The sequence below is a fragment of the Pelecanus crispus genome, chromosome 1 (genome assembly GCF_030463565.1).
Source record: "Pelecanus crispus isolate bPelCri1 chromosome 1, bPelCri1.pri, whole genome shotgun sequence".
Classification (NCBI taxonomy): domain Eukaryota; kingdom Metazoa; phylum Chordata; class Aves; order Pelecaniformes; family Pelecanidae; genus Pelecanus; species Pelecanus crispus.
In genome coordinates, this window is record NC_134643.1 from 41802679 (window position 1) to 41828394 (window position 25716).

General features: G+C 38.8%; 1 protein-coding gene across 1 annotated transcript in view; it reads left to right on the plus strand.

Annotated features, from left to right (window-relative positions):
* LGR5 (leucine rich repeat containing G protein-coupled receptor 5) overlaps positions 1-25219 on the plus strand; it is a 98165-nt gene extending 72946 nt beyond the window's left edge. Inside the window, exons 5-18 of the mRNA XM_075711956.1 lie at positions 225-440; positions 3266-3337; positions 5952-6020; positions 9029-9100; positions 9930-10001; positions 10109-10177; positions 10327-10398; positions 13339-13404; positions 13608-13679; positions 14566-14637; positions 16556-16681; positions 20509-20654; positions 21658-21741; positions 24129-25219. Of these exons, the coding sequence (XP_075568071.1) occupies positions 225-440; positions 3266-3337; positions 5952-6020; positions 9029-9100; positions 9930-10001; positions 10109-10177; positions 10327-10398; positions 13339-13404; positions 13608-13679; positions 14566-14637; positions 16556-16681; positions 20509-20654; positions 21658-21741; positions 24129-25219 (2299 nt within the window). The remainder of the gene's footprint in view (positions 1-224; positions 441-3265; positions 3338-5951; positions 6021-9028; positions 9101-9929; positions 10002-10108; positions 10178-10326; positions 10399-13338; positions 13405-13607; positions 13680-14565; positions 14638-16555; positions 16682-20508; positions 20655-21657; positions 21742-24128) is intronic.
* The last annotated feature ends 497 nt before the right edge of the window (positions 25220-25716 follow it).

Here is a 25716-nt window from a genome sequence, read left to right on the forward strand (position 1 = left end):
TGCGGAGAGCCAGCTAACAAGGAGACTTGTAAACACGATGTGAGGTCTCAGGGGTGAGGTTGCAAACAAGATGGAAATTTAGAGTCTCCAGGAAATGAAAAATGGATGTGGCAACCCATGTCCATCCTTCGGGGTTGTGTTCTTGGTGATAACTTCTGATATCCATTGTGTAAGTCCACTGTTCTTTTCTCAGAGTCAATTTTCTCTATTTCTTTTTCTCCTAGACGTCTGGATGCCAACCACATCAACTATGTGCCCCCCAACTGCTTCAATGGCTTGGTCTCCCTTAGACACCTGTGGCTAGACGATAATTCTTTGACAGAAATTCCCGTCCAAGCTTTTAGAAGTTTACCAGCACTTCAGGCAATGACATTGGCACTGAATAAAATTCATTACATACCAGACTATGCTTTTGGAAACCTCTCTAGTTTGGTAGTTCTGTAAGTGTTATTGATTGTTTTTTAGCCACAATCTCTGCTTCTTTGCAGGACTTTGACCATTTTGTGATAAATTACTTGAAGATGCAATGTTTAATTTAGACATTGCCTGAGACAACCTTTAATAATTAAATATTCCCTTAGTCCCTTCCCGGTTGGCAAATGATAGGTAAAGAGGTATATACATGGGTTAATTAAGTGTTGGTTTTGTCTTACATTCTTAGTATTAAATTGATATCTTGGGGCTATAAATCGGCAGTTTCCCTTCTACATTTGCACTAGGCTTAGTGATATTCCTTTACCAAGAGGTCAATTCATTTGTTGCAGAAAATGTTCTTTTTGAAAACATAAATTTTCTGGATTGTATACGTACTACAAAACAAAATTTTAAAAAATTCTCTTGGATAAACAGATTTTTTTTACATCTTCCTACAGTTAAACTAGCATTTGCTAAATCACTTGTTTTGATCTAGCTTAAAAGTTTCCGTCTCCGGTAAAGAACTATGTAAGGGAATAAAAAAATCACCCTATCTGGTCAGCAAAACAAACAGGAAAAGATGACTTGTGTGCTCTCTAAGGCAGTGTGTACTAAATGAGGGAAGATCAGAAAAAAGAAATGAACTGAAAGCTTTTTGGGTGACTCGGAAAGAATGCCGTCCAGTAGAAAAAGTATGCATTTCCCTTCATCGAAAGTATACGTAGTTTTGTATTTTGTTATTTTTGCATGCCAGTTCAACTAAATGAAACATGCATAGCTCACACCAAAATCTGGAAGGAATACTATGGAGCGCAGTTTCAGCTTTTTATCTTCTGGGAACGTGCCAAGTGGAAAAAATTTTGGACTGTCCGGAGAAACTGAGGAGGAGAACTGAGGTGGAGAAGTTATTTCAGGATACTTTGGAAAATGTTAGCATTATTAAAGAAAGAATAGTATATTCAAGCTTTACAAGCTGTCTGAAACCATAGTCTGTAAGACACTTAACATATTTAGCATATTCTAGCCCCAGTGTAAGCATTGAACCTGGCACACGCCACAGTTCTCTATTGACAGTTATAATCACCATCTCTGCCTAGCGCTTAATATATTCATATAAGCATATAGGGCACCAAAAATGGAGGGTAATGGTTGGACTGGATGATCTTAAAGGTCTTTTCCAACCTAAACCTAAAATCATTTTATGATTCTATAAAAATCTTTGCCTTCTGTTTACATTGAGTATCAATCCTATTCAAGTTAAAGAGTGGATGGACTTGTCATTTGGCTGAGCTTCTAGACTTACCTCAGTAATGCTAAAAAGACTGTCCTGAATGTCATTCTCTAGATCCCTACCAGAAATATAGTGATAAGAGGACAATTAAGAAATGCAGGAGAAAATTATTTCTTTTCATGCCCTGATTGCTTCTGCTCAGTTAGGCTTCCTTATTTTAGATCTGCGTTGCTTATTTCTGATCTTCTGGGCTTCATATTGATTAATAATTGAATCATTCCTCATGATCTACAACATCTGATATTTTTGGCTCATCAAAACCTTTGTGTGTGGTTCTGCTTTCTTTTGCTGGCTACTCTTGGCTACAGTCTGGCAAATTTTCAACTCAGTGCAAAAAAATGCATGGTCAGTTGGAGCAGGTTTGAAGCTCTATCATTAAAGATCAAACATAATTGGAATTTGGAGATGCACTCTTCATGCTAACTAAAGCATTAAAGGTCAGTGTAGTCATTAAAAAAAAAAAAAGTTGATTAGGTTTCTTCCTAGGAAAGGAAAAACCCACAGAACATTTGCATTTTGTCATCAGAATCCCTGCCTTTTATGGAAAGGTAGATTCAATTTCTGTAGGTTCTGCAGAACATTCACAGAGCCTCTGATCTTTAACATTATTTTCAGAGCAGAATGAAGCATTGAAGGGGAAGTGCCTGGCAGCTCCTCATTCACAGCCCTTCTTTTCTTTTCAAGTGCTACTCCCGTAGTTTCCCTCCACTTTAAGGGTAGAGTGTCAGGAAGAGAATAAAAGGAAAAACCTGGGAAAAAGGCATCCTTTTTAAAAAACAACCTGAAGTGGCTCCGAGTTGTATCTACTCACATTAATGAGCTTCACACAGAGTGGGTTTTTTCCATGTCGGTCTAAAAGACTTAGAAATAGGCAGCACTCTGAGCCTTCGTGCGGGGAGGTTGATTGAAATATCTAACAAAATTACTTTCAATTGCTAAACATTTGAGAAAGTAGTTGTTGATTTTTATAGTTTCAAAAGAAGGCAAGTTACAGCACTTTTAAGATTGGTTAGTTTTCTCCTGTCAGTAAAGCTATGACTTTTTTGTCCTGTGCCTTTGTGTCATCTTTCATTCTGCAAGCCTAATACCCCTTTCCTGTCTGCCGTGTTATCCATCTCCTCACCTGCTCCTGTTCTGTGCCATACCCTCTGATACCCTCTGAATATATATCTTCCAAATATACACTCACACCCCACACACCGTTTTTAACACAACCAGTTAATTAACCACCACTGAGAATATGTCTACAATTTCCCAGTATTTGATGTGCAACCCCCAACCTGGAACTCCAAGATACACCCTTTTTAAACAATCTAGGTGGTTTTAAAACAAACCCCTTCTATGAAACTAAATGGAAGCCTGCGTGGGTGGGGAGATATTAGGAAAAAGGAGGAGGGCGGCAGAGGTGCCTCCTATACATGCTTTTGTAAAAGCATGACTTGCATATAATCAGTGCATGCCTGAAAATAAGTTTCTTTTGATTTAACCATCAAAATGTTTTGCTTAAGTCCACTGTGTGCAGTGTGCTTTCCTGACTGTGTGCTTAATGTTCCCCTGCAGACATCTCCATAACAATAGAATCTACTCCCTGGGAAAGAAATGCTTTGATGGGCTCCACAGCCTAGAGACTTTGTGAGTTGACCTCTTATTTGTTTCCTTTTTTTTCAGTGTTTTCATTAATATTCTGAAAGAATAAAAATAGCCTAAAAGCCAAATGTGGATTTTGGCTTGCCTAATCGCTACAGGATCTAAGTAATGGTTTACAATGACTCTGTGTAGCAAATCCTATTTTTGACTATAAAATTAGTTTGCCTTTTTAATAAGCATTGTCAATTGATAAGTTGTTTAAAGGACAGTTGAAAACTGTACAGAGCATTGAAAAAGAAGTGGCTATTCATGAACAGTTATGTTTGCCTAGTTTAGTACTATTTATTTGTCTTGTTTGATCAATAAAGCTAATAGCTAGATTGAGAAATTGTCACAATGAAAAGCTTTAACATTAAGAAACTGTCTCGCTATAGAGGAGGGTTATAAAATTAGATGGGTTTATTTTTTTTATCCCTGGAAAAAGCAGAAGTACCAGGTAGCCAAATTATGCATGTGTTTTACAAGGGGGGAAGAGGAATGTTTCAGTTGTATCCAAGCTTTTGTCTTTAAAGAGCTCTGATAAAGAATAGCACTGGTAAAGACTGAAATTTCCTCAAGTTTTCACCATAGTTCTGTTCAGTCCAATTCAAATTTTCTTGAGTTTTCTAACAAAAAAGAATTCTACAGAAGAACGCCAAACAGGAATGCAGTGCTGACGGTTAGTGCAAAGTATTTTGCTACAGAGTTAGTCGAATAAAGATGTTGTCTGCTAGAGTAGACCACAGACCACAAACATGCTACAGGGACAGTAAAACCTTGCATATCCTTCCCCCGGCACCTGCCACAGCCAGCTGTATCATTTTCAGTCATTTTAGATATTTCACCCAACCAGGATAAAGGCTAAAAGGCCTGTTATGAGGACCAAATAGACAAAGTTTCAAAGATGAATAATGCTAGCCTAAAGGTGACTATTTGCTTTCTCATCCACAGAACTATGTACTGCCCAATTTCATGTTTCATTAAGGTCAGAGAGCAAGAAGTTTGGGGCTTTTTTTTTTTTTTTATCCGTAGTTTTGATTACATTGATCCCTTGGCACTGAATTGCAATTTTACAATTTTGTCTTTTAGCTGGCTGTGAGCTGAGAGGAAGTCCCTTAGTGTAGCACCGGAAAGGGGGATGGGAAAGGGAGAAGGAAAATGTAATCGTTTGTTTTGTTTTTTTAAGTGAGATTCACATGGCACTTGGTCAAAAATGGGGAAAAACAGAACAATGGAATAAGTAATTGCAAACCCAGTCCCAGCCACCTGGCATGAGAGAGATGGGAACACAGAGGACAGTCAGGAACCTGGGAATAAGTGAAGGTGCAGCCATTTCACTGCAATAGGAGAACGTAGCACTTGCCTCAAGCACAGTAACTGCATACTGTATAGACCCGGTTTCCAGATAGTTTCAAGATAATCTAAAGAGATCTCAGTGTAAATGATGGACGCCAGCTTTAAGATCATTTGTTTGCGTCAACGCATAGGTCTGGAAATCAAATATCACTGGAGGGCAAAACCAAACCGTACATGCCTGTAATCTCTTTTTGTCAATAAGCAGGAGAGAGAGATTTACAAGCAGGAAGGAAAGTCTTGTTGAGTTCAGACAGCAGTTTCCTGCCTGCATTACTTCAGCCTGATACTATTTCAATTTCAATCTATTGTAAACTGTGACTTGTGTTTTGCCAGTTCAAAAAGGCTTTTGCTCAAGTTTTTCAGACTATATTCTTCACAGAGCAGTGCCAGAGAGCACCACAGTAAACTGTCATACCTCAATGGTAGTTTCAGGTGTCTCCTGAATGCCAAAGGATGCACATGTCATGCTGAGGGCAGAAGTAGGCTTATAGTCCATTCAGCCTACCAGAATAAAGTCTAATTACTGCTGCAGCATGAGCAGTTCTTAAAGCAGAGGTCACTACCCCAACTAATCTATCATTTTTACAACTTGTGTGGTTAGAAACATTCTCCATATGAATATTGACAGATCTTAAAATTAACAGTACAGTTAATGGTAACATTGAGCTTACTGTATGTTTTCCCATTTGTTATAGCCAGAGGAAGATTTCCCCTAATCATTTTTACCCTCCAAACTCCAGTATTTCTTATTTTTACCACTTAACCATTGGGAAAAATCTCTCCAGAGATTTTTTCATCAGCGGGGAAAAAAAAAAAAACTAATACAACTAGACAGTGAGCCAGAGGCAAATGAAACCTTTATAGTGCGATGTATTAGCCATGTAAAATGCAGCTCACCGTACGAAGTTGTTGAATATTCTGTTTGAAAGATTTTTTTTCCCATTAATACTTTCAAGTAATGGAAAGGATGGGCAATTTACAAAACCGCAAATCCTTTATTAGTATCTGAATCCACTTTTGTTTTCTTTATTGCAGAGTAGCTAAGATATAACTAAAAATAGGATGCTTATAAAAAATAGGAATGATAATGTGCCCTAAATAGAGTTTGTTGGAAAACACCCATACACTTTTGAGGATTTCCTGGCTTTTGGCTGTATGTATTTATTCAATGCATGGAAGATGATATTTCATTACAAATGCGAACAATTCTATGCTATCCGTTATGCAGTGCATAACCTAAATAATAAAATCTATTTTCACACAGAGATTTAAATTACAACAGTCTGGACGAGTTCCCCACTGCTATCAGGACACTAACAAACCTAAAAGAACTGTAAGTACGTAGCTCATATTAGGAAGGAGGATGTTTTGACTAGTGTGTGATTATTTTTTTTAATGCTGGTGATTTTATCAGTAATCCTTAAAAACTGATATCCTAGGAAAAACTAATAAACATGCCAACATGCATGAAAGATAATTTTCAACATTCAGTTTAGAGCATTCAAGTTCTGACAACTTTTACTTTTATACTGCATTATATAGTGGGTTTTTCCAGGAACTTCATCCATGGATAAACACAATTAATTCACTTTGAGTCACAAACCCAACAGTTGGATTTTGCAAACAATCCAATATATCACAGTCTTCTAGTCTAAGAAGAAGAAGGTGTGGCACCCTTATTAGCCCATCAGGTTTAAACATCTTTACCTTCTTCCCTCCCTGCCCCACATTAAATTAAAGCAGTTTCTTTTCAATATAAATAGTCCTTTGTAATGCTGTACATTCTGGATGCACAGGCATAGTTTCCATTAAAAAAAATCAACAATGAAAAGAAACCAGCCAAGTTTGTTGTAAGAAACAGCTGAATTATAAAAAAATGAATGAAATTAAATTCACGCAATGTACACATCAGTGCGTATGTTCAGAATTCTTTATGTTTGAATTATTTAACATGTTACTGGTACCATCAGCATAGATTTTTGGAAAAAATAGGTAATCATATAGGGTTTGGACATGGTTGTACCCCTGCTACATCATCAACATCACAAACTGATCTTAAAGCCTCTTTAAGTAGCTACCTGGCGCTTTTTCCAAAGCAGGGATCCTCAGGCAGTGTTGTCTCCAGTTCAGCACCTCCAGTATTGGCAGAGTGTGGCTCTGGAGAAGGGAGTGAGGCTATGAGTTTCTCAGCCCAACTGTTCTCAGCTGCTGTTATGTCATCTGTCAGCTAAAATAATTGGTATGAAATCCAGCGGCCTCGAAGGATTGCATTTTTGCTGACCTCCGGAGTCAGCAGCCAAACACGGATAACCCAGGTTTGCAGTAAATGCACCTTGCCCAGTCCAGCAAACTGCCTGATGTGCTTGAGGTTACTTACTGGCCCTGTAGGACTTCACCTCTAAGTACCAAACTTGTTAGATAAGCTCCTGGGTGCAATAGGTCTTTGGAGTGTGAAATTGCAACCTGACATCCCAAAGCCAGCACAGACCATGAGACCATGTGCTTCAGTGCTTTGTTTGGGCCCTGGAAGCCGATCTTACAAGCCCAAGGTATCTCCCACAAGGTTGCGCACGCCCTGCCTTTCTCACCCAAGGGGTAGCCCAGGCCCACAGAGGTTCAGCTCACTGCAGGGCCACCTTAGTAAGGGGGCTTCTGGGCGGGACCTCATTTTGCTCTCAAAATTTGTGCCTGGGCTGAAAACACAGACTATGTGGCTTTTTGTCTACAGCTTGGAGGCATCCAAGGCAGGCAGTCAGAGCTAGAGATCTGCTGGCAAGCGGGCAGTGAGTCAGGGCCATGTCTGTTTGATGCTACAGGGACACCATGGTCCCAGGTGCTCTGCACTGCCAGGTCTTGGCTGTAGGAGTAGTTATCTCTCCAAAGTAAGTGGGTATAGCTGTTACTCAAAGTTCATGCATACGTGATGTTTTCCAGAATGGATTTTGAAGATACCTGTAGAAGCATTTTTCCCAGTGTGGCCTTAATACAGTCTTTTTACCCAGGGATGCAGCTACAATTTACTGCTCTTTTGCTCAGTATGTGAACTGACAGGCTGTAAAGTGCCTTCAGTTCAGACAGGGTCTGTCACTTGGGTGCAGTGCCCCAGGTCAGAGGCTGCAGCCGTGAGCACGCTCTCTTCCCTCCAGCTCAGAAGCGCTTCAGACTCTTCTGCGCATAAACACACCGGAGTCTGCTCTTGGCTGATGATGGGGCTGCTCCCTCACTTTAACTCGAGTCAGAATGGTGATGAGGGGCCGGATACTGCCCTGGGAAGTAGTCATGCCATTTCCTTAGCTTTTCTGCCACGCAAGGAATCCCATTCCACACAGCCACAAAATCGTCTGTTTACTGGTTCTAGATTAAATGGGATCGTCATATTGCTTAGAGTCTGCATCTGCATGGATGCAGTTTTTATTGCATGCAAAAGAACTAGGGATTTAGAGCCTTGCTCTGTAGCTCATCAGCAGTAGCACAATGCCTAAACAAGTAAAACCAATAGTGGGACCTGTTCAAGTAATGGCCAAGTGTGCTTGCATCAGTGAACAATTTGAGGCTTTCTAAATGCATAAATTTAAGCTGGAAAGCCTTTTTCATACCCGACTGAACTAATAGGAGTTTCCCACACAAATCATCATTGTTCTTTTGAAATCTTAGTTGTTTCTTTTGTTTTTCACAATGGAGAATTACTCATATGAATAAAATCCAGTAATTAATGATGAGACAAAGATTTGGCCCTGTATCCAGTAGGCACAACTGCACTGGGTAGTTTGTTCATGTCCACATTTAAAATACTTCAACAAAAAGGTGATTGTAGGAGGCTCAACATATTACAATATAATGTGTAAAATCATTTCCCTGATAAACTTGTGCAATCCATTGTTATCCCAGCAAAAGAAATAATTGCCATTTAACAAGTACAGGGGGAAATATATATAGTATTTTATTTTTACTTATTTAATTATTAATATTTAGCTATTAATGTTATTAGTCCATATGTGTGTATATTTTTACATTGTATACATACACACATAGATTCATAGGTACATGACATACAGCTATGAAGCCATTTCCTACTGAGGGCATCTGAATTTTAAAATGCCATTTTGCAGTTTGCTTCATCTGAATGGTTTTGTTCATTTTGAAAAGCACAGAATTCCAGCTATTTTGTTGCTTTTCTTTTCTTCTGCTTTTCTCAGTTCTGTCTTATTCCAGAAAACAAGGAGATACGTTTACATACAGACATTTTTCTTACTACAAACGAAAAAAATTGTTGTGCATTGTGAATACAGATTGTGCCTTTGCTTTTTTTTCTTATTGTTTAAACCATTTTTCCTTTTGTAGGGGATTTCATAGCAATAACATCAAGTCAATACCTGAGCGTGCATTTGTGGGTAATCCATCACTTATTACAATGTAAGTGAGAAGAGTCTTTTCAATGACTCTTCTTATTAGAAGATGTGGAACTAAGTATCGTATTTGTGGCTAATTGTCAAATAGCTCTTCTTGTGAGCATACTGTGTAGGACATCATTATACAAGCAAACAAGCTCATATCTTTCCAACTTTGTGGAAGGAATGGCAGTTTGCATGCCCTGTTTAAGGGAAGTGAGTAGTGGTCTCTGGTCTTTGACCTTTTATTTGAACTACTTCTTAAGTCTTTTAGCAGTACTTGCAACGTACAAGCTAGCAAAAATTACTATTACTCTTGATGGATTCCGGTCTGAGTTCCTGTTGTCTTACATGAAAATCCATTTAATGGGCAAACCTCAAAATAAGAAATTGTAAAATAAACATAAGAAAAATAGTGATTCATCCTGAGCAACATTATTCGATGAGCAAAAGCAGCATGACTTCAAAAGTGCAAGGCACCCTCTTCTGAGTAGGTAAAGTTCTGATTTCTTTACCTGCTAACCTTAAATTTGTCTCAGGTCATAACAAAGTTCTTCATATTTTGATTTCTGTCTTTGGAAACCAGGGAGGAAGAGGGAGTATTTTGTTGACTGGCTTCTGGCTTTAAAACCAAGAAAACAATGACTACTTGAATATTCAAAATGAAATGTGGTTGATGGATATAGATTAGTGGGTGAGAAAAACCCAGAGGTGCACCTCTGCTACAACCAGAGGTGCACAGGCTGTGATTCATCATAGGGAGTTTATTCATTTGCTTATAGTATAAGCCTGTAATATATTTAGAATCTTTTAAAATATTCTTCCTAAAATGTCTTTTTATCCTCTTTTTACAGACATTTTTATGATAACCCTATCCAGCTTGTTGGAAAATCTGCTTTTCAACACTTACCAGAACTCAGAACTCTGTATGTGTTTACTTTTTCATTTTAATTGTCTTTATATATTGCAACATTAGAGTTGCCCCACACTTCCCTCACCACAATCGTATTGAAATGATATTTTTAAATTCTAGGACTTTAAATGGTGCTTCACAGATAACAGAGTTTCCTGATCTGACAGGGACTACAAGTCTGGAGAGTTTGTAAGTGCTAGAGAAGTTTTTTTGCTTTCTTTTATTTTTTTGGATACTGACTTATTCTAAAGAATGTCCTAAAAAAGTGTATTTGTTTTTCAATCTTTAAAAAGTAATCTTTTTTTTTCTTTTTTTTTTTTTATAAATACTTTTAACAGGACACTCACAGGAGCACAGATCACCTTTCTCCCCAAATCAGCGTGTGACCAGTTACCTAATCTCCAAGTGCTGTACGTTTCAGTAAGATTATTAACATTACATTAATGCAAGAGATTAATGGACAAATGAAATCATTATGATTTCAAAGTTACCCAATTACTGCTATTTCTGTGTATCACATTACTTCTTAGGAATTCAGCTCAGGGAGTGGGCCCCCGTGGTACTCAAAAAGTTCACAACCCACTTATCAGTCAGGATTTCCCATATATTGCTGAAGAAGATTACTTTGCATATTTTTAGGAAAGGGTAAAATGGTTCTTGATTTTGTTTAATAAACAACAGAACTGCCTTATTTTCATTCATTCTGTCTCTCCTACGGTAGTCTGGGGTTTTTTCCCTCACTGACGCAGATAATTCAGTGAAGTGAATGGAAAATGTAACTGAGTAAGGAGTGCAGTTTTGAGTCCTTGTCATGCTCCTCTTTTAGTTTCTTTTCCAATGAGACATAAGTAGCTGACTGAAATTTTAATAGACTATTCCTTGGCGTAGTCGGGGCAGTTTTTATACTAACTATGCAATATTATTTTAGCTTGGAGATTTCCTTGGAATTGCTTAATCACTAGTGAAAGTAATCATTGTGTCCGCTTCTTTGAGAATGAGCCAACAGCACTTTCCTCTATGTATTACATCACTAGGGATGTATTTGGTATTAGTTCTCTGGCCAACACTGAAATAGCACTAATTATAACACATTATTTGAATACCAGCATGGATGTCATGAACATTTGCAGAAGAAATTAAGTTTTAGTTGATGGACTCAATATAATCATTTCCAGAATGATAAAAGGCAGAAACAGTCTGTTGCCAGAAGAAAGTGTGCGCACAGATTTAAGTTTAAATGTATTCTGTATTATTCAAAACCAATTAATAACCTCAAAACAGAAGGTAAATAAATACTATAGTAGTTAGTAACTTGTACAGTTCATAGTAGAGTAGGACTGGCCATTGGAAATGCACATTTTTTATTTTTGAGTATCACCCTGTATTATTAGAGCTGATATTTAAAAGGGTGGCGGACCAGTTTAGCATCAATTTCATGTACTCAGAGTTGCTCTTTCCCCATTCCCATCAGATTGGAACGAGCCTGCCAAGCCCATATTTAGGTATGCACATTAGTTTTGCCTGTGCCATGAAGTGTTATAACGGTGTGCTGAACGCCACAAGTTACTTGGAGACTGCGATCTTGAAGGGGCTTCCTGGCTCAGATACATGAACAAACACTACAAGTGCAAACACTGCTTTGAAAGACAATTTGTGCATCCTACCTAGCCACCAATACTTCCAAATGTGGATTAACGTACACAGAGGCTTCCTGGGTGTCTGCACACCCGCAGTAAAGGTGTATGTGAGAACACAGTCCCAGCAGTCCTCAAGAGACTACCCTCAGCACAGTTGGGTATGCACCTCAACACGGGAACCAAAACCACGTGCCTTCTGCTGCTGCCAAGAGCCTCGTGTATTAACAAAGTGGGAAAAAATCCTTAAGAATAAACAAGTAAAATTTTTCCTGGAGCTGTAACAGAAACTGAGGGGAGAAGGGTTTCGGATTTGTTTTGGAGTTTTTTTCCTTGTGTGAAGAGGGAGCGTCAGTATGTACAAAATTCAGGCTGATAACATACTTTTAAGAAGACCTAAGTCACAAATCTGTGCATGACAGAATAGCCACGGTCTGCCAGACATACCAAACGTCTTTCACCTTGGCCTAAAAGCCTCCAGCTCACTTGAATTCTTCTCTGTCATGTCTGATTTGAACCACAGAGTACCTGTGAATATCACAAAAAAAGAGGCCGCAATCTTCCCTGCTATAACAAAAAATAAGCATATGTTGATGGTAGCCTTTGTGCATAGTAAAAGCAGAGTAGAATATCTTAAAAACACACAAGGTTGTTACTTGCACCACTTCAACAAATCAAATATAGAATAAGCCTAAATGCCCCTGTTGGAATAGTAACAGTGAAAATAAAATTTTACCAAGGAAGTAAATGGGTGGAGATGAACCAGTTTTAAAGAATTCAAAACAGGAATGAAGAGATATTACTCTTTTACATTATAATATTGGATAACTGTGGAAAAGGACATTTTTCCTAATTACAAGTAGAAGCTTTTTTTTCTATATTCTTTTTCTAGCAAATTTCCCCTTCAGTTTTCCGTAAGCAACATGTATATATAGGATGAGACTGTCGGGTGGTGGGGGCGGGTGTTTGGGTCCTTTTTTTTTCCCCTCCAATTTCTGCAAATTGCCCAGGCTTGGTTTTGATTAGTTATATTATGCTATAAATCAGTCCAGATGTTTCAGTTATTCTGTAATTTGTTGAGTTTTGGCTCAAGTCTTTTTAAGGTTTTTTTTCCCCCATGTAGTGATTGATTTCAAAGTTAGTTCCAATATTTTTTTTAACCATTTCCCTCAGTTATAAGATATAACAGTCTAAGGATCAGAGGCAATAGTGCTTAATTAGAAGTGTAGAATGGAAAGCTGATTACAGTCCATTGTGATTATTACCAGAAAAATACAGGATATTCTCTGAAAAAATATGAGTATATATATTTAGTAGATTATTTTAAATGGTTTAAATATTTGTCAGAATTTAATAAATATGACATCTGTGATATAAATCCAATATTCCCTATGTGCAGATGGCCAATATCATTACTGTAAAACTCTCAGCAGAAGTCTATACTTCAGGCAGGAAATCTTCAGACAATGCAAGGAATTTGCAAACATAGGATATGGAGTTAATACATCTTGCCTTTCCCCCTCCTCTCTCCTCCTCAGTTAAAAATCAAAATCTGACAGATGAGGGATGATAAGTGAGTTTGCACATTTCTGTTCTTCTGTGAGTGTGGATAAAAACAAGTTATTTTAAACTGAGCATGAAGGTAGACAATGGAAGATCTTTTAATTCTTTTAATGTTACTTTGATGTTAATATTTACTTTTCTTGTGTATTACAGGGATCTGTCTTATAACCTGCTGGAAGATTTACCCTGTTTTACTGCATGTAAAAAACTCCAAAAAATGTAAGCGTCAGACTACCCTAAAAAGAAGCATCTATATACAAATGTGTTTGAGCATCATTAACTTGGTTATTGCTGGCCAAGTTGACATATCCCAAATACCTACCCTTACACTATATTGAAGTGGATCATAAACACAATCTAAAACACCCTGAAGTGTCCTCCGAGTGCCTTTGAAACTGAGGAGATTCTTATTGCTATTTCAGTGACTTGCATCACAATGAAATCGGTGAAATCAAAGCAGACACGTTTCGGCAGCTGGCTGCTCTTCGGTCTCTGTGAGTACAGCCCTAACAGTCATTCTCCCAGGTTCTCAAAAACATGGGGTATATACTGTCTGCTCACTATAGGCCCCAAAACATCGTTGCTACTTTTTTTTCCTCACTTTGATCTTTCACCCATTAGGTCATAACTGTGAAAGGAGAACAAACATGGTGGAGTTTAGCATCAGCAGCAATGAATTCAAAGATGTAAACTTATAGCTATAAAAGCTGTTACTTCTAAATGTTTCTGGTGGAGCTGGAGAGAGATACTGAGCCAGAGCTGGTATCTGTTGCAGGTTCACATAATAATCAGCTCTAGAGAGCATGAAATCTTTTTAAAGAGAACAGTGTTGTAAGAAATAGAGTCCAGTCATGTGCGGGTTTCTAGTTTTCACAAAGACACATGTGCTAGCAGAGTAATTTTGTCAAGAAATTACTGATGGTCATAAGTTTTTGCAGGATCAAACCCATACATTTAAGAGTTGCTTTCAGTCTGTTTGATTTTTCAGGGGCGGTGAAGATTGGGATTAGGAAATTAAGCCTATTGACAATGGATTTGCTGTTCTTAGTCACATCGTGAGGACCTCTTAGAAATAGTCCATATACCCCACCCTTCTTTCTGCTGCCTTAGGAAGCTGTGAAGCAGACTGAAAAAATCTGCCTTAGACTGGAGAAGGCATTATATTATAAGAAAGTTGTCAGTTTAGTAACTAACACCATTAACTGACTAACATAATTTAAAAATGGAAAAAACATTTTGCACTATGAGATATGCAGAAGCTTATTGAAAATATTTGCATGTAATTAATACCTTTTTTATATTTAGGCCTCCTAATCAAGTGTATGAAAACTTCCATATTCACTCAGTGGGTATGTAATTTTCCACTCGCTTTTCTTGTAGGGATTTAGCTTGGAACAAAATTAAAATTATTCACCCCAATGCCTTCTCCTCTTTACCATCTCTGATCAAACTGTAAGTATTTGTATATCTTCTGCATTCAAATTTTCACATTTTTCTTTGAAGAGCATACCAAAATTTAATAACTTGGTGCCCCAGCAGAAATTGAGGCTTTCTCTTTTCTAATCTTCTGGTCTGTTGAATCCATATCTAAACGCCTGCTTTCTTGTACTTCACCAGTTCCCATAGGTATTATGGTAAAGCTGCATATAACACTGTGTAATCAGAGTGATTTGGGGTCCATGAAGAATATCAGTGCATCTGCCTTTCTTCATTCAGTTTGTTAGCAGTTGAGTCTCTTGTAGCTGTGGGGAGTATTTCCTGTTAGTTGTGGTTCAGGACTAAGGAACTGGATTAAAAATTAAATGAACTTTTTCCAGTATGCATCTTTATTTCACCATTCCTCAATTGATGGAATAGTTTTTCTTCTTTAGTAAGTTCAGCTAGAGTGGTTAGTGGTCAAAACATCAGCAGCCAGTTTTGCAGGCCTTGTTCACAAGCACTTCTCAGTCCTTACTACTTTTTCCTACTTCCCACTGTCATTGTAATGCCTCTTGAAGGTGAATCCCTGAGGCATTGGGTGTATGGGGAAGACGTGAAAAAAAATTCCTCTGGAATCATCGTTGTCACAAATATACACTGCTAGGCATTTGCTCACAGAAAATCCAGTAGCTGCTGGGAAACCTAAATTTGGAAAGGAGTATTCATTTCCGTCGATGTGCAAAGCCTCCCCTCTGGATGGTGCACTGAAAAATGCCCATAAAGACAATATTGTTTATGACATCCCTTTTGGGGCCTTCCTCAGAACTTTCCTACTTTGTGAGGTGAGCAATAAATTGCAGCTTTGGTCCATAGCATAGAACAGTCAGAGAGGGTTAAAGAAAAAAGCCCTTTAACACACACACACAGAGTAACAGAGTTTACCAGTGTTTCCTGAAATGCTAGTCTCTAACCCTGGCCTGACTGCAGTCAGTGGTAATTTTTACGCTTGCAGTAGGACCAGAATTTCACCTTTGGTATTTAACTATGTTGTGAGCGAGAGGACACAGACTAAATCAGATAGGTAGAAGACCAATCCATCAACATACCTTATTTTATGTCTAGCCCTTAGATTTTAGTAGATAGTCCAAGAGACAGGAACTTTGCTTTTCAGCCTTGGGCATAAAAGCATTTCAGCATCAGACTCCCCTTCTTCCTCCTTCCTGACTGTTGACCATCTTAAGTATTGCAGTGTAGATAATTGTGAAGAGGACTGAAAAGGCTCATAGAATAAATGGAAGAGAGAGGGAGGAACAGAGAACAGAATACCTCTGGACTTCCTGCTGTTTGATTACTTTACCATATCTCCTTGATCACTGTCACTTTTTCATTCACCTGTTTTACTTTCCCCAAGTTACGTATCCGTGTTCATCTGCGCTGTCTTCCCTCAGCTCCTCAGACAAACCTCAGCTTAGAATCGTCACCTTTATCTGCTCCGGCCCAGACCTGTCCTGCCCTGAAACACGCGTCTTCCCCGTACACCTGACCTGCTCCCCGTGAAGCTTTCAGGGCAGCCATGCCCTCTAGCATCCCACTGAATCTTTTAAACTGTGAGAAGCTGTTGTGGTGCTGGCTCCCTTTAATTCAAACAATCTAATGAACGGTTTTAAATTCATTTGCTAGTCTCAAAACTGGCACTATGAATGTTTGCAGTCAAAATTTGGCAACAGAGACTTAGCTAACTGCTAGATACTGCTATTAGCTTTCTACTAGGCACATGGGTGCATACTCCGGAGTGGTGCTACAGCTTTGCTCTGCTGACTGGGGCCTTTGTTTAATGCAGTCATTTTTGATTGAGTTAGAAAAGCCTAATCTGTTTTTCCAATGTGACACTTCTAGTGCTGAAGAAAAAAAATGAAAACCTGTAAGCTGACTTTTATTTGCTGTTATGCAGGGATGTGTCATCCAACCTTTTGTCCTCTTTTCCTGTGACGGGGCTGCATGGTTTAACTCATTTAAAATTAACAGGAAATCATGCCCTGCAAAGTTTGATATCATCTGAAAATTTTCCAGAACTCAAGTGAGTATATCATTAAAACTAATAAGCCACATTTGTGTTCATGTGCAATGGAAGGTGTGTCAGTGTGTAACGCATGTTACTTCGTATTGTCAGTCTTTGATCTGTGCTATTAAAACTAAAGCAAATATGATAAAAATGATAGACTTCTTTTATTATGCTCACTTCTAACTGAAGAAACTATGAAGGGTTTTGAAATATTAACCCCAGTACTTGCTTAATACGAGCCACATCTGCTTCCTGGTGATATGTTTCAAAAGCTGTTAAAACAATATTGCTAGCAGCTTAGTGATATGTCCTTCTTCTACTCGATTGTGCTTACAGAACTTCCATTATATTTAATGAGAACACAGCAAATATCAAGGGAAGAGTATACTCCTGAAGTTCCAAGATATTTGACCTCTTTTGTTTGAACATGTTTTTTCTGTAATCTTTTGATTAAGATTCAGATAATACTTTGCCATTATTACTAAAAATTTTCATGCTAGTAATTTTCTGCTGGATGCTCTGTGATACAGGAAGGAAATGTTCTCTAGAGATCATTTGCAGCTGTGCCAGTCACTGGATGACCATAGAGAAATCACAGTAAAGAGCATTTTGCCTCTGACTTCAGGGTATTTGGGAGTGTCCCCTAACTCTCCCTTGATTTTTATATTTTAATTAGAGGATGCCAAGTGCAACATATTTTTTCCATGTTTTACTGCAAAAGGTTTGATATCATGATATTTGAAACAATTAAACAGTGTGCACATAGTTACAGAATCACAGAATGGTTGAGGTTGGAAGGGGCCTCTGGAGGTCGCCTGGTCCAAGCCCCTGCTCAAGCAGGGTCACCTGGAGCCGGTTGCCCAGGACCACATCCAGGCAGCTTTTGAATATCTCCGAAGATGGAGATTCCATCCTTATATCTTCACTAGATTTGCCTTTTGCACTGGAAAAGTTCCATGAGTCTTAGCAGGCAGACAACTCAAGGAGGCATTACCACTAATGAAAAGGACTGGAGTGTTTGGGGTTATCAATAAGGGAGTCAGTGCAGAGCTGATTAAACTTTTGCATACAGCACTGGAGGGATCAACACTAGAACACTTCTATGATGGCATGTTAATATAAACTGAGCGAAGAGCTGCAAAAAATGGTTCCAAGGAAACAATGCCTTAAAAGTCTTAATAAACCAAATACTTGCGGTTTGTCACAGAGAAGTTTGGGCAGTGACTTCATCACAATGTATGAAGCTACTTTCATAACATAAACATTCAAAGTCCTAGAGGCCTTACACCTCTCTTACACTAGAGACTTTGAGATGAGTCTCAGAGGTCAAGAAGCAAGTACCATAAGAAATCATGAATGCTTGAGGCTGAACTTCTGCCATAGTTTTTCTTCTCTCACTGGCTGCCCACGAGTTGAGGGAGGTGACAATTCTAAAATACCTGAAGGTTCTTTAAAAGAATGTAAACACAAGCAAATGGATTACTCCAGCAATATAGTGATGTATATACCATGGCCTAGAGGCATCAGAGGTGCTGCAGTAATACTAGAATAATCCACTATTCAACTGAATGATGTACAACTAAGTTTTTTTAATTCTTTTATCAAAATTATACTTTATATGATTTTTCAACCAGTAAAATTATGTACATTGCTCAAATGCAACTACAGTGTATTTAGTCTGGGTAAGTAGTTAACAAGGATGTGTCAGGAAGTAGCGTAAATCTTAAAAAAAGGTATAAAAAGTATGATTAGTATATCTAGAGTTGATTAACATCTGTAAGAACAAATTATATCCAGTCAGGAGGGAATGGGGTAAAATCCTGACCTGGAGTCTGCAGGACTTTTACCATAAATCGAAATGAGGCCAGGACTTCACACAGGATCACTACACAGACAATGCATGAAGCATCAAACTTGAACAGAGATCTAAAACAATCAATTTTCACCCTTTGTAATTGTTGGAACTAGATGCTGGTTACAACATTAAAGACAAATTCCTGTATAAACGTTTTCTGCTGATCTAAATGGGTCATTGCTGTTCCATACACAGACACATCAAAGGGCTGAGCATCCCCTGCCCCGCCTTCAGCAATGGCACAAGAACGCTCTACAGAACTGAGCCCAGCCTGCTATGGCAAGCTTTCAGGAAGTAAAGTCAGGCTACCAGCCTCTCCTTCCTTCTTTATCTGATGCTTTGATTCAGCGCTGTAAAGAACTCAGTGATTTACTCCATTCATCTTAACTGTGGCTTCCCATTCACCATCAACCCCACACCTTTTTGAGGTGGAAAACAACCTTGTGTTCTCTGCTGCTTAATCTAAAAACAGAAAAAAGAGGCATTCCTTGCTGCAGGAAAAAAATTATCAAGGATTCAGATATCATCAGTAAGATAAGCAGTATATAAAAATAAATTCAGCCAGTTTAATTTGACAAAGTCCAGATCTAATCACCCACACATCAAATAAGCACCAGCCATAAAAAGGACTGCTTCCAGCACTGTATGTGCCCTGAAATGCACCAATTTAAAAGTCATTGTAGAGCTGATGGTTCTGTTTGCTCCCCGTTGTACCACGTTTTTGACTAGTGCACAAGTTTAAGTCCTGTTGGCACTGGGCCTGATTCAGACTGATTTCTTTGCAGATTTCCCAGGGGGTTGGAGGTTGCTTGGAACGCTCATTATGTTAATTTACACGATTAACCTGTTGAAAGTAATCTCATAGGAGGATCTAGTTCTATTTTATTCCTTTTAAGTTAAGTCAGAATAACTTCTAATCACCTCTTCATCTTTGAATTTTTTTGTTTTATTGGGCTTTTGGAATTAAGGTGAGTTGTTAGGTTTTACTATGTACTATTGGTGAACTGTGCAAATTAAATACCTCTGCTTCCAAAGCATAAAATATATCTAAGGAATAGAAGTAGTCTATAGAACTTGAATATAGGTAGTTCTTCTGTGCTACCCCAGAATTTGCACATCCCCAAAGGAATTAAATTCAAAACATACCGGAAATGAGCAATTTTCTGACAAAAGAAACCCTCAAAATCATTGAAACTCACTGACTCACATAATTCCGTTATGTGTTAGGAATACCAGTGACCTTAAAAGAGTTAGGAAGAAGCATCCAGTGTCCTGTAATGACTGTGCTCATTTCTAAGACAATTAATAAAATAAAACCTTTTCCTCAGTGACATCTGTTTTCACACACACTGCCTTCCTGAGTCATTTGGTTTAGAACACTGCTTTCTTGGTCTGTGCACAAAAGACAAGCACCTTTTTGCCATCTTACTGTGAAAAGAGTTGGATGTGGAAAGAGGTGGATAAAGTTTAAATTCCAAAAGATCTTATTCTTGCAAAACTGGAGAAATTCCATTTGGGAAGGGATGTTTTGGTTTTGCCTGTTAGGCAGGTAGGTGCAGTTGTGATCTTCGGATCTGTTTTTTTAAAAGAAACCATTAAGAAAGTAACATGGAGAAACTGTTGAGTTTGTCACAGTAAAACACAGTAAAATCATTCACAATCAAAATAGAAATACAGCTCTAAGAGTAATGTTCACTCAATGGCAAGGCACATATCTCCCACTTTCATATCTCCCACGAAGATGCATAAGAAAACTTCATTGTGCCTTTGCCAAAATTAGCCGAGAAATCATCTGCATTTCTGATATGGAATTTTATTTGTGAGTCCTCATTTTGTATTATCATGACTGATTTTTCCCCATAGATATTTTTACTTTCAGTCATGGTTATTTAAACAAGTTTCCTTTTGCTAACAGTAAAGGAGCAGTACAACCCAATAACTCTGGTCCTAAACCAGTATCATGGCATGCTTCCTTATTCTTCTACAGGGTCATGGAAATGCCTTATGCTTATCAGTGCTGTGCCTTTGGAGCTTGTGAGAACCACTACAAAGTCTCCAGCCAATGGAACAAAGATGAGAATAGCAGCATTGACGATTTTCACAGGAAGGATGCTGGGCTGTTACAAATTCAAGGTAATCGTCATCTTTGTCTTTTAAATCTACCTGAAGGCTGTCAGCAGCCTGTGATGTTACACAAATCCAATACTCTCTTACAGTCACAGAAGCAGCCTTTCCCTCTCTCTTGCCCGATAATATTATTCAAGCATTCCTGTGCTTAGCAAACTCATTTTTTCAGGTCTGCCTTTCAAAAATCTCACTCACTAATCTTTCTGTCCAAATAATAACTATAATAATGTGGGAAGTGAAATCTTCCCTTTATGTGAGAGACAGGGAAGTGGTGCTGGTATGTAATCCCATACAAGAGCAGGCCAGCAAAGATACAGTTTCTTGCCAGCCTTGGGAGTAGCAACGCGTCCTTGTCTCTCCTGCTGTCCACATGCTTCAGGATGAGTCGCAGAGCTTATGTGGCTACTTTAGAATAGCTGCCGGTATTTTTTCCTGGCACTTCCTGGGTACCAGAGAGTGCATCTGCTCTCCAGGACAGAAGACACCTGTATTTTTTTTTCTTCTTCAGCACAAGGTCTGTTACTTGACCTGTTATGTAGATGCACACACACATGTTATGCCATCCTGCTGCTTTCTGTGCTACTTCCGCTCCTGCAGACCAGTAAGTCTCAAGAGTTCAGGGCTAGCCCCAGCAAGAATAGAGCCAAGAATACATGGTAGAGCGATGACATAAGAAACACAGAAAAACTTGGGTTAATTCTTAGTAGCCTGGCACAACAGCAGACTCCATATTTTAAACTCTTTCCTAGGCAGTTGTCACACTGCAAATTAGGTAATACAGAATGTACCTGTAAGTGATTATTTTCAGAGAAGTGATGGTGCCAACTTTTTAAATAATCCTGAGTACAGTAATTCAAAACCATATAGGCATACGTCTGCTTCTGCTCACAGTTTGGCAGGCAAAGGGACAAGACCAGGCCTTAAATACCACAGACATTTTTGCAATTTGTGCTAAAAGAAGTTTTCCTGAAAATTAGCGTATCAAATCTGAGTATTTTCTCCCCAACAGATGAGCGTGACTTTGAAGACTTTTTTCTTGACTTTGAAGAAGATTTGAAAGCTCATCATTCAGTGCAATGCTCACCTTCTCCAGGTATGAAACTGCCAGACAGATAGGAATCCAAGCACAGTATTACCAGATATTCTGGGTGCAGAACAAACTCTGAATCTTATACGAGGACAGTAATACTATGTTTTACAATAATTCGATGAGATTAATACAAATACATTGCACAATAGTACAAAATTTTGCATTGAAGTCCAGAAAAATATTCAGCTACTAAATTCATCTATGAGTGTAACAAAAGTTTTACTCAGTCCTCAAGCACATCCTCACTCCAGGCCCCTTTCCACAGTAATCGATCCCCTTACCAAGGGAATGAGAGAGCAAAGACTCTGTTCTACCAAGACACAGATGAATAAAGGGGAGCAGAATCTTTGCTCGCTCAGTCTTTTGCAAAGCTAATGTAATTCTTCTGAACTTGACTGAGGTATTCTACACTTGAGCTTCTTGAACAACACACAGTTTAGTTCAATGTCTAGGAAATACCAAACACTACTGTATTGATGTACACAGTCCATCCCAAAGGACCCCCAGCACTGTCATTTTCTTTATAGTATAGTTCATCGCTGGCTTCGTAGTGTGGCAGAAAGGAAAAAGAAATACATTGATTGAACTGCAAAGCTACAGGCCACCAATTCCAATGAAAGTTTCCTTTAAGGCAAGGAAAGAAACATGTCTTTGGAAGGTCGCTTCTAGCTTTAACGGCCATGGTCATAATTTTTGCTTGCTTGATTCAGCAAACATTTTCCCTAGCCATTCTTTCATTGTGAAACATGAACAAAAAAACCCAAGTGACAGCTAGTACTTCAGCATTCATTCCAAGCCAAGATTCTTGTTTGTACCAGCAAATAATAATAAATTTTTTAAAGTTATGTAAAGAGGAATAGAAAAGGCAGGAAGCCAAAGAATTTAGAGCCATTTGACCATCACTTACTCTCCTATGGCCTAAATATAACTACTGAGTTCATGAAAATGTCACTGTCTTCCAGGTTAAGTTATCACCACCAGACCCAGGAGAAAATTTAGTTTCCATGCTGATCTTTCAAACAGTATCTTAGAAAAACTTGCAAACTAACACACAATAGGTGCTTATGCCTACTTGATGGCAACAGCTGTAGTCATATGGAGCGCATCTCAATCTCTGGGATAGTTTAGCCTACAGAAGAGGAGGCTGAGGGGAGACCTTATTGCTCTCTACAACTACCTGAAAGGAGGTTGTAGCGAGGTGGGTGTTGGACTCTTCTCTCAAGTAGTTAGCGATAGGACGAGAGGAAATCGCCTCAAGCTGCGTCAGGGGAGGTTTAGATTGGATATTAGGAAAAATTTCTTCACGGAAAGGGTAGTCAAGCATTGGAACAGGCTGCCTAGAGAGGTGGCGGAGTCACCATCCCTGGAAGTGTTCAAAAAATGTGTAGACGTGGCACTTTGGGACATGGTTTAGTGGGCATGGTCGTGTTGGGTTGGTGGGTGGACTGATGATCTTAGAGGTCTTTTCCAAGCTTAATGATTCCTAGTTTTTACTTTCATTAAAAAATAACCCAGCCACCAAGCCAAGAAACATGAAATTATTACTCTACCTTTAATTGGTTTAGTGGTGGACTTGGTAGTGTTAGGTTTACGGTTGGACTGGATGATCTTAAAGGTCTTTTCCAACCGAAACGATTCTGTGATTCTGTGATTCAGCTGTGCGGTTTGTGTGTTCATGGAGAAGCACAGACCACTGTGAAGGTGGTCTTTGTGCTTTGAGAGAGCATAGCTGGCTCGTACGGAGATAGTGTTTCTCAGACTACAGAGCATTCAGCTTCAACCACACAGCATATGCACCTCAATTCTATGAGAATACACAGCACGTTTCAATCATGATGACCTGACTTCAGCCACAGGTCATCAGAAACCCCTCCAAAAAAGGCAGCACTTCCAAATGCAAAGACAGCCTCAATTTTCTTGGACTGTGTAATGACATATTATAAGGTAGCCGAAGTGCATCTGTCCATATACATTACATCACACTTCACCAGGACTCATTAGCAACCTGTCCTAGTTTAGTGAGAGGTATCTTTTTCAGCTTTTTTCACACACTAACAAACATCACAGAATTTCTTGAAACTACAGACTGGACATTCACGTTGCACTTGTACTGCTAGGCACAAAAAGAAACCTGTAGACTGTTCGGGTTGAGGGACACAGACTTGTGTGCACCAGTAATGCAACATGCAATGTGCATTTAGTAGCATGTTATCAAGGTCTTGGATTACTCCAAAGGAAGAGCAAATTTCCAGCTCCCCTTTTGGACTGAAATTCTCTGCTTGGCTGTGCTGAGAACCTGCAAGAAGCATGAAAACTAACATCTTAGAAAGTGCAAAATTATTTTTTAGTTTACATGGGTTTCCCTTGCCCTTTTTATTTTGTCATTTCAGGTCCCTTCAAACCATGTGACCATCTGTTTGGTAGCTGGCTGATCAGAATTGGAGTGTGGACCATAGTGGGTTTGACCTTTATTTGCAATGCACTGGTGTCTGCTACAGTTTTCAGATCTCCATTGTATGTGTCCTCCATAAAACTTTTGATCGGTTTAATAGCTATTGTAAATGCCTTGATGGGTCTGGCCAGCGGAGTACTGGCTAGTGTGGATGCATCAACTTTTGGTAGCTTTGCTCAGTACGGAGCACAGTGGGAAAGTGGAACTGGTTGCCAAATAACTGGTCTTCTCTCCATTTTTGCTTCAGAGGCTTCCATTTTCCTCCTTACCCTAGCTGCACTTGAACGTGCATTTTCTGTAAAGCATGCTACAAAGTTTGAAACAAAATCCTCAATTGCTACTGTAAAAATTGCCATTTTCTTTTGCTTTATGTTGGCACTAATCATTGCAGTGATACCACTCCTCACTGGGAGTGAGTATGGGGTTTCTCCGCTTTGTTTACCACTACCATTTGGAGAATCCACTGCTATGGGCTACATGGTAGCATTGGTATTGCTGAACTCCCTTTGTTTTCTGGTAATGACTATTGCTTATACAAAGCTTTACTGTAGCTTAGAAAAAGGAGAACTAGACAACATTTGGGATTGCTCTATGGTCAAACATATAGCCTTGTTACTTTTTACTAATTGCATTCTTTATTGCCCTGTGGCCTTCTTATCTTTTTCCTCCTTACTAAACCTCACCTTTATCAGCCCAGAAGTGATTAAGTCAATACTGCTGGTGATTGTCCCACTGCCTGCATGTCTAAACCCACTGCTTTATATACTTTTCAATCCACACTTTAAGGAGGACTTGGGAAGTCTGCGAAAGCAAACTTTGTTGTGGAGGAGATCAAAGCATGCTAGTCTGATCTCTGTGAATTCAGAAGACATAGAAAAACAATCTTGTGACTCAACACAAGCATTGGTAACCTTCACAAGTGCCAGCATATCATATGATATGCCTACCAGCAATTCACTAATGCCATCGTCTTATCAAATGACAGAAAGCTGCAATCTTTCATCAGTTGCATTTGTTCCATGTCATTAGTTTCAGTGGCAGTACAGAAAATATCTATGTTTACAAAATTTTTAATCCCAAAAGTAAGTACGGATGTGTGCATACAAGCTAGAGAGTGCCTCTGAATTATTGTTACACACATCAGAAAACAGACAATGATGAAACTTGCAGCAGGCTGAAAATCCAATACTTGAGTCTTCTCAGCCCGCTTCCAAAATGCTGGGATGAAGAGAGAAACTGAAAGCTGCTGCAGTTTGTGCAGTAGTGTCAGCTGCTCTCTTGTAAAGTAGCACTACTCAGAAAGGGCATCAGCTGGTCAAGAGCAAAAATCATATGTTAAATTGGTAAGCTTTTTTTTTTTTTAAAGCATCACCTGATACAGTTTGTTTTCAGGGGTTGGGGTTTTTTTCCTGTTTACTGTAATTTGGTTTTAATAATACTTTTTCAGTGCCATGATTGTTTTTATAAACGTCTGTGTATGGCCCTCATTCAGCAAGCTATATAAATGGAAGAGTAGTCCTGTTAAG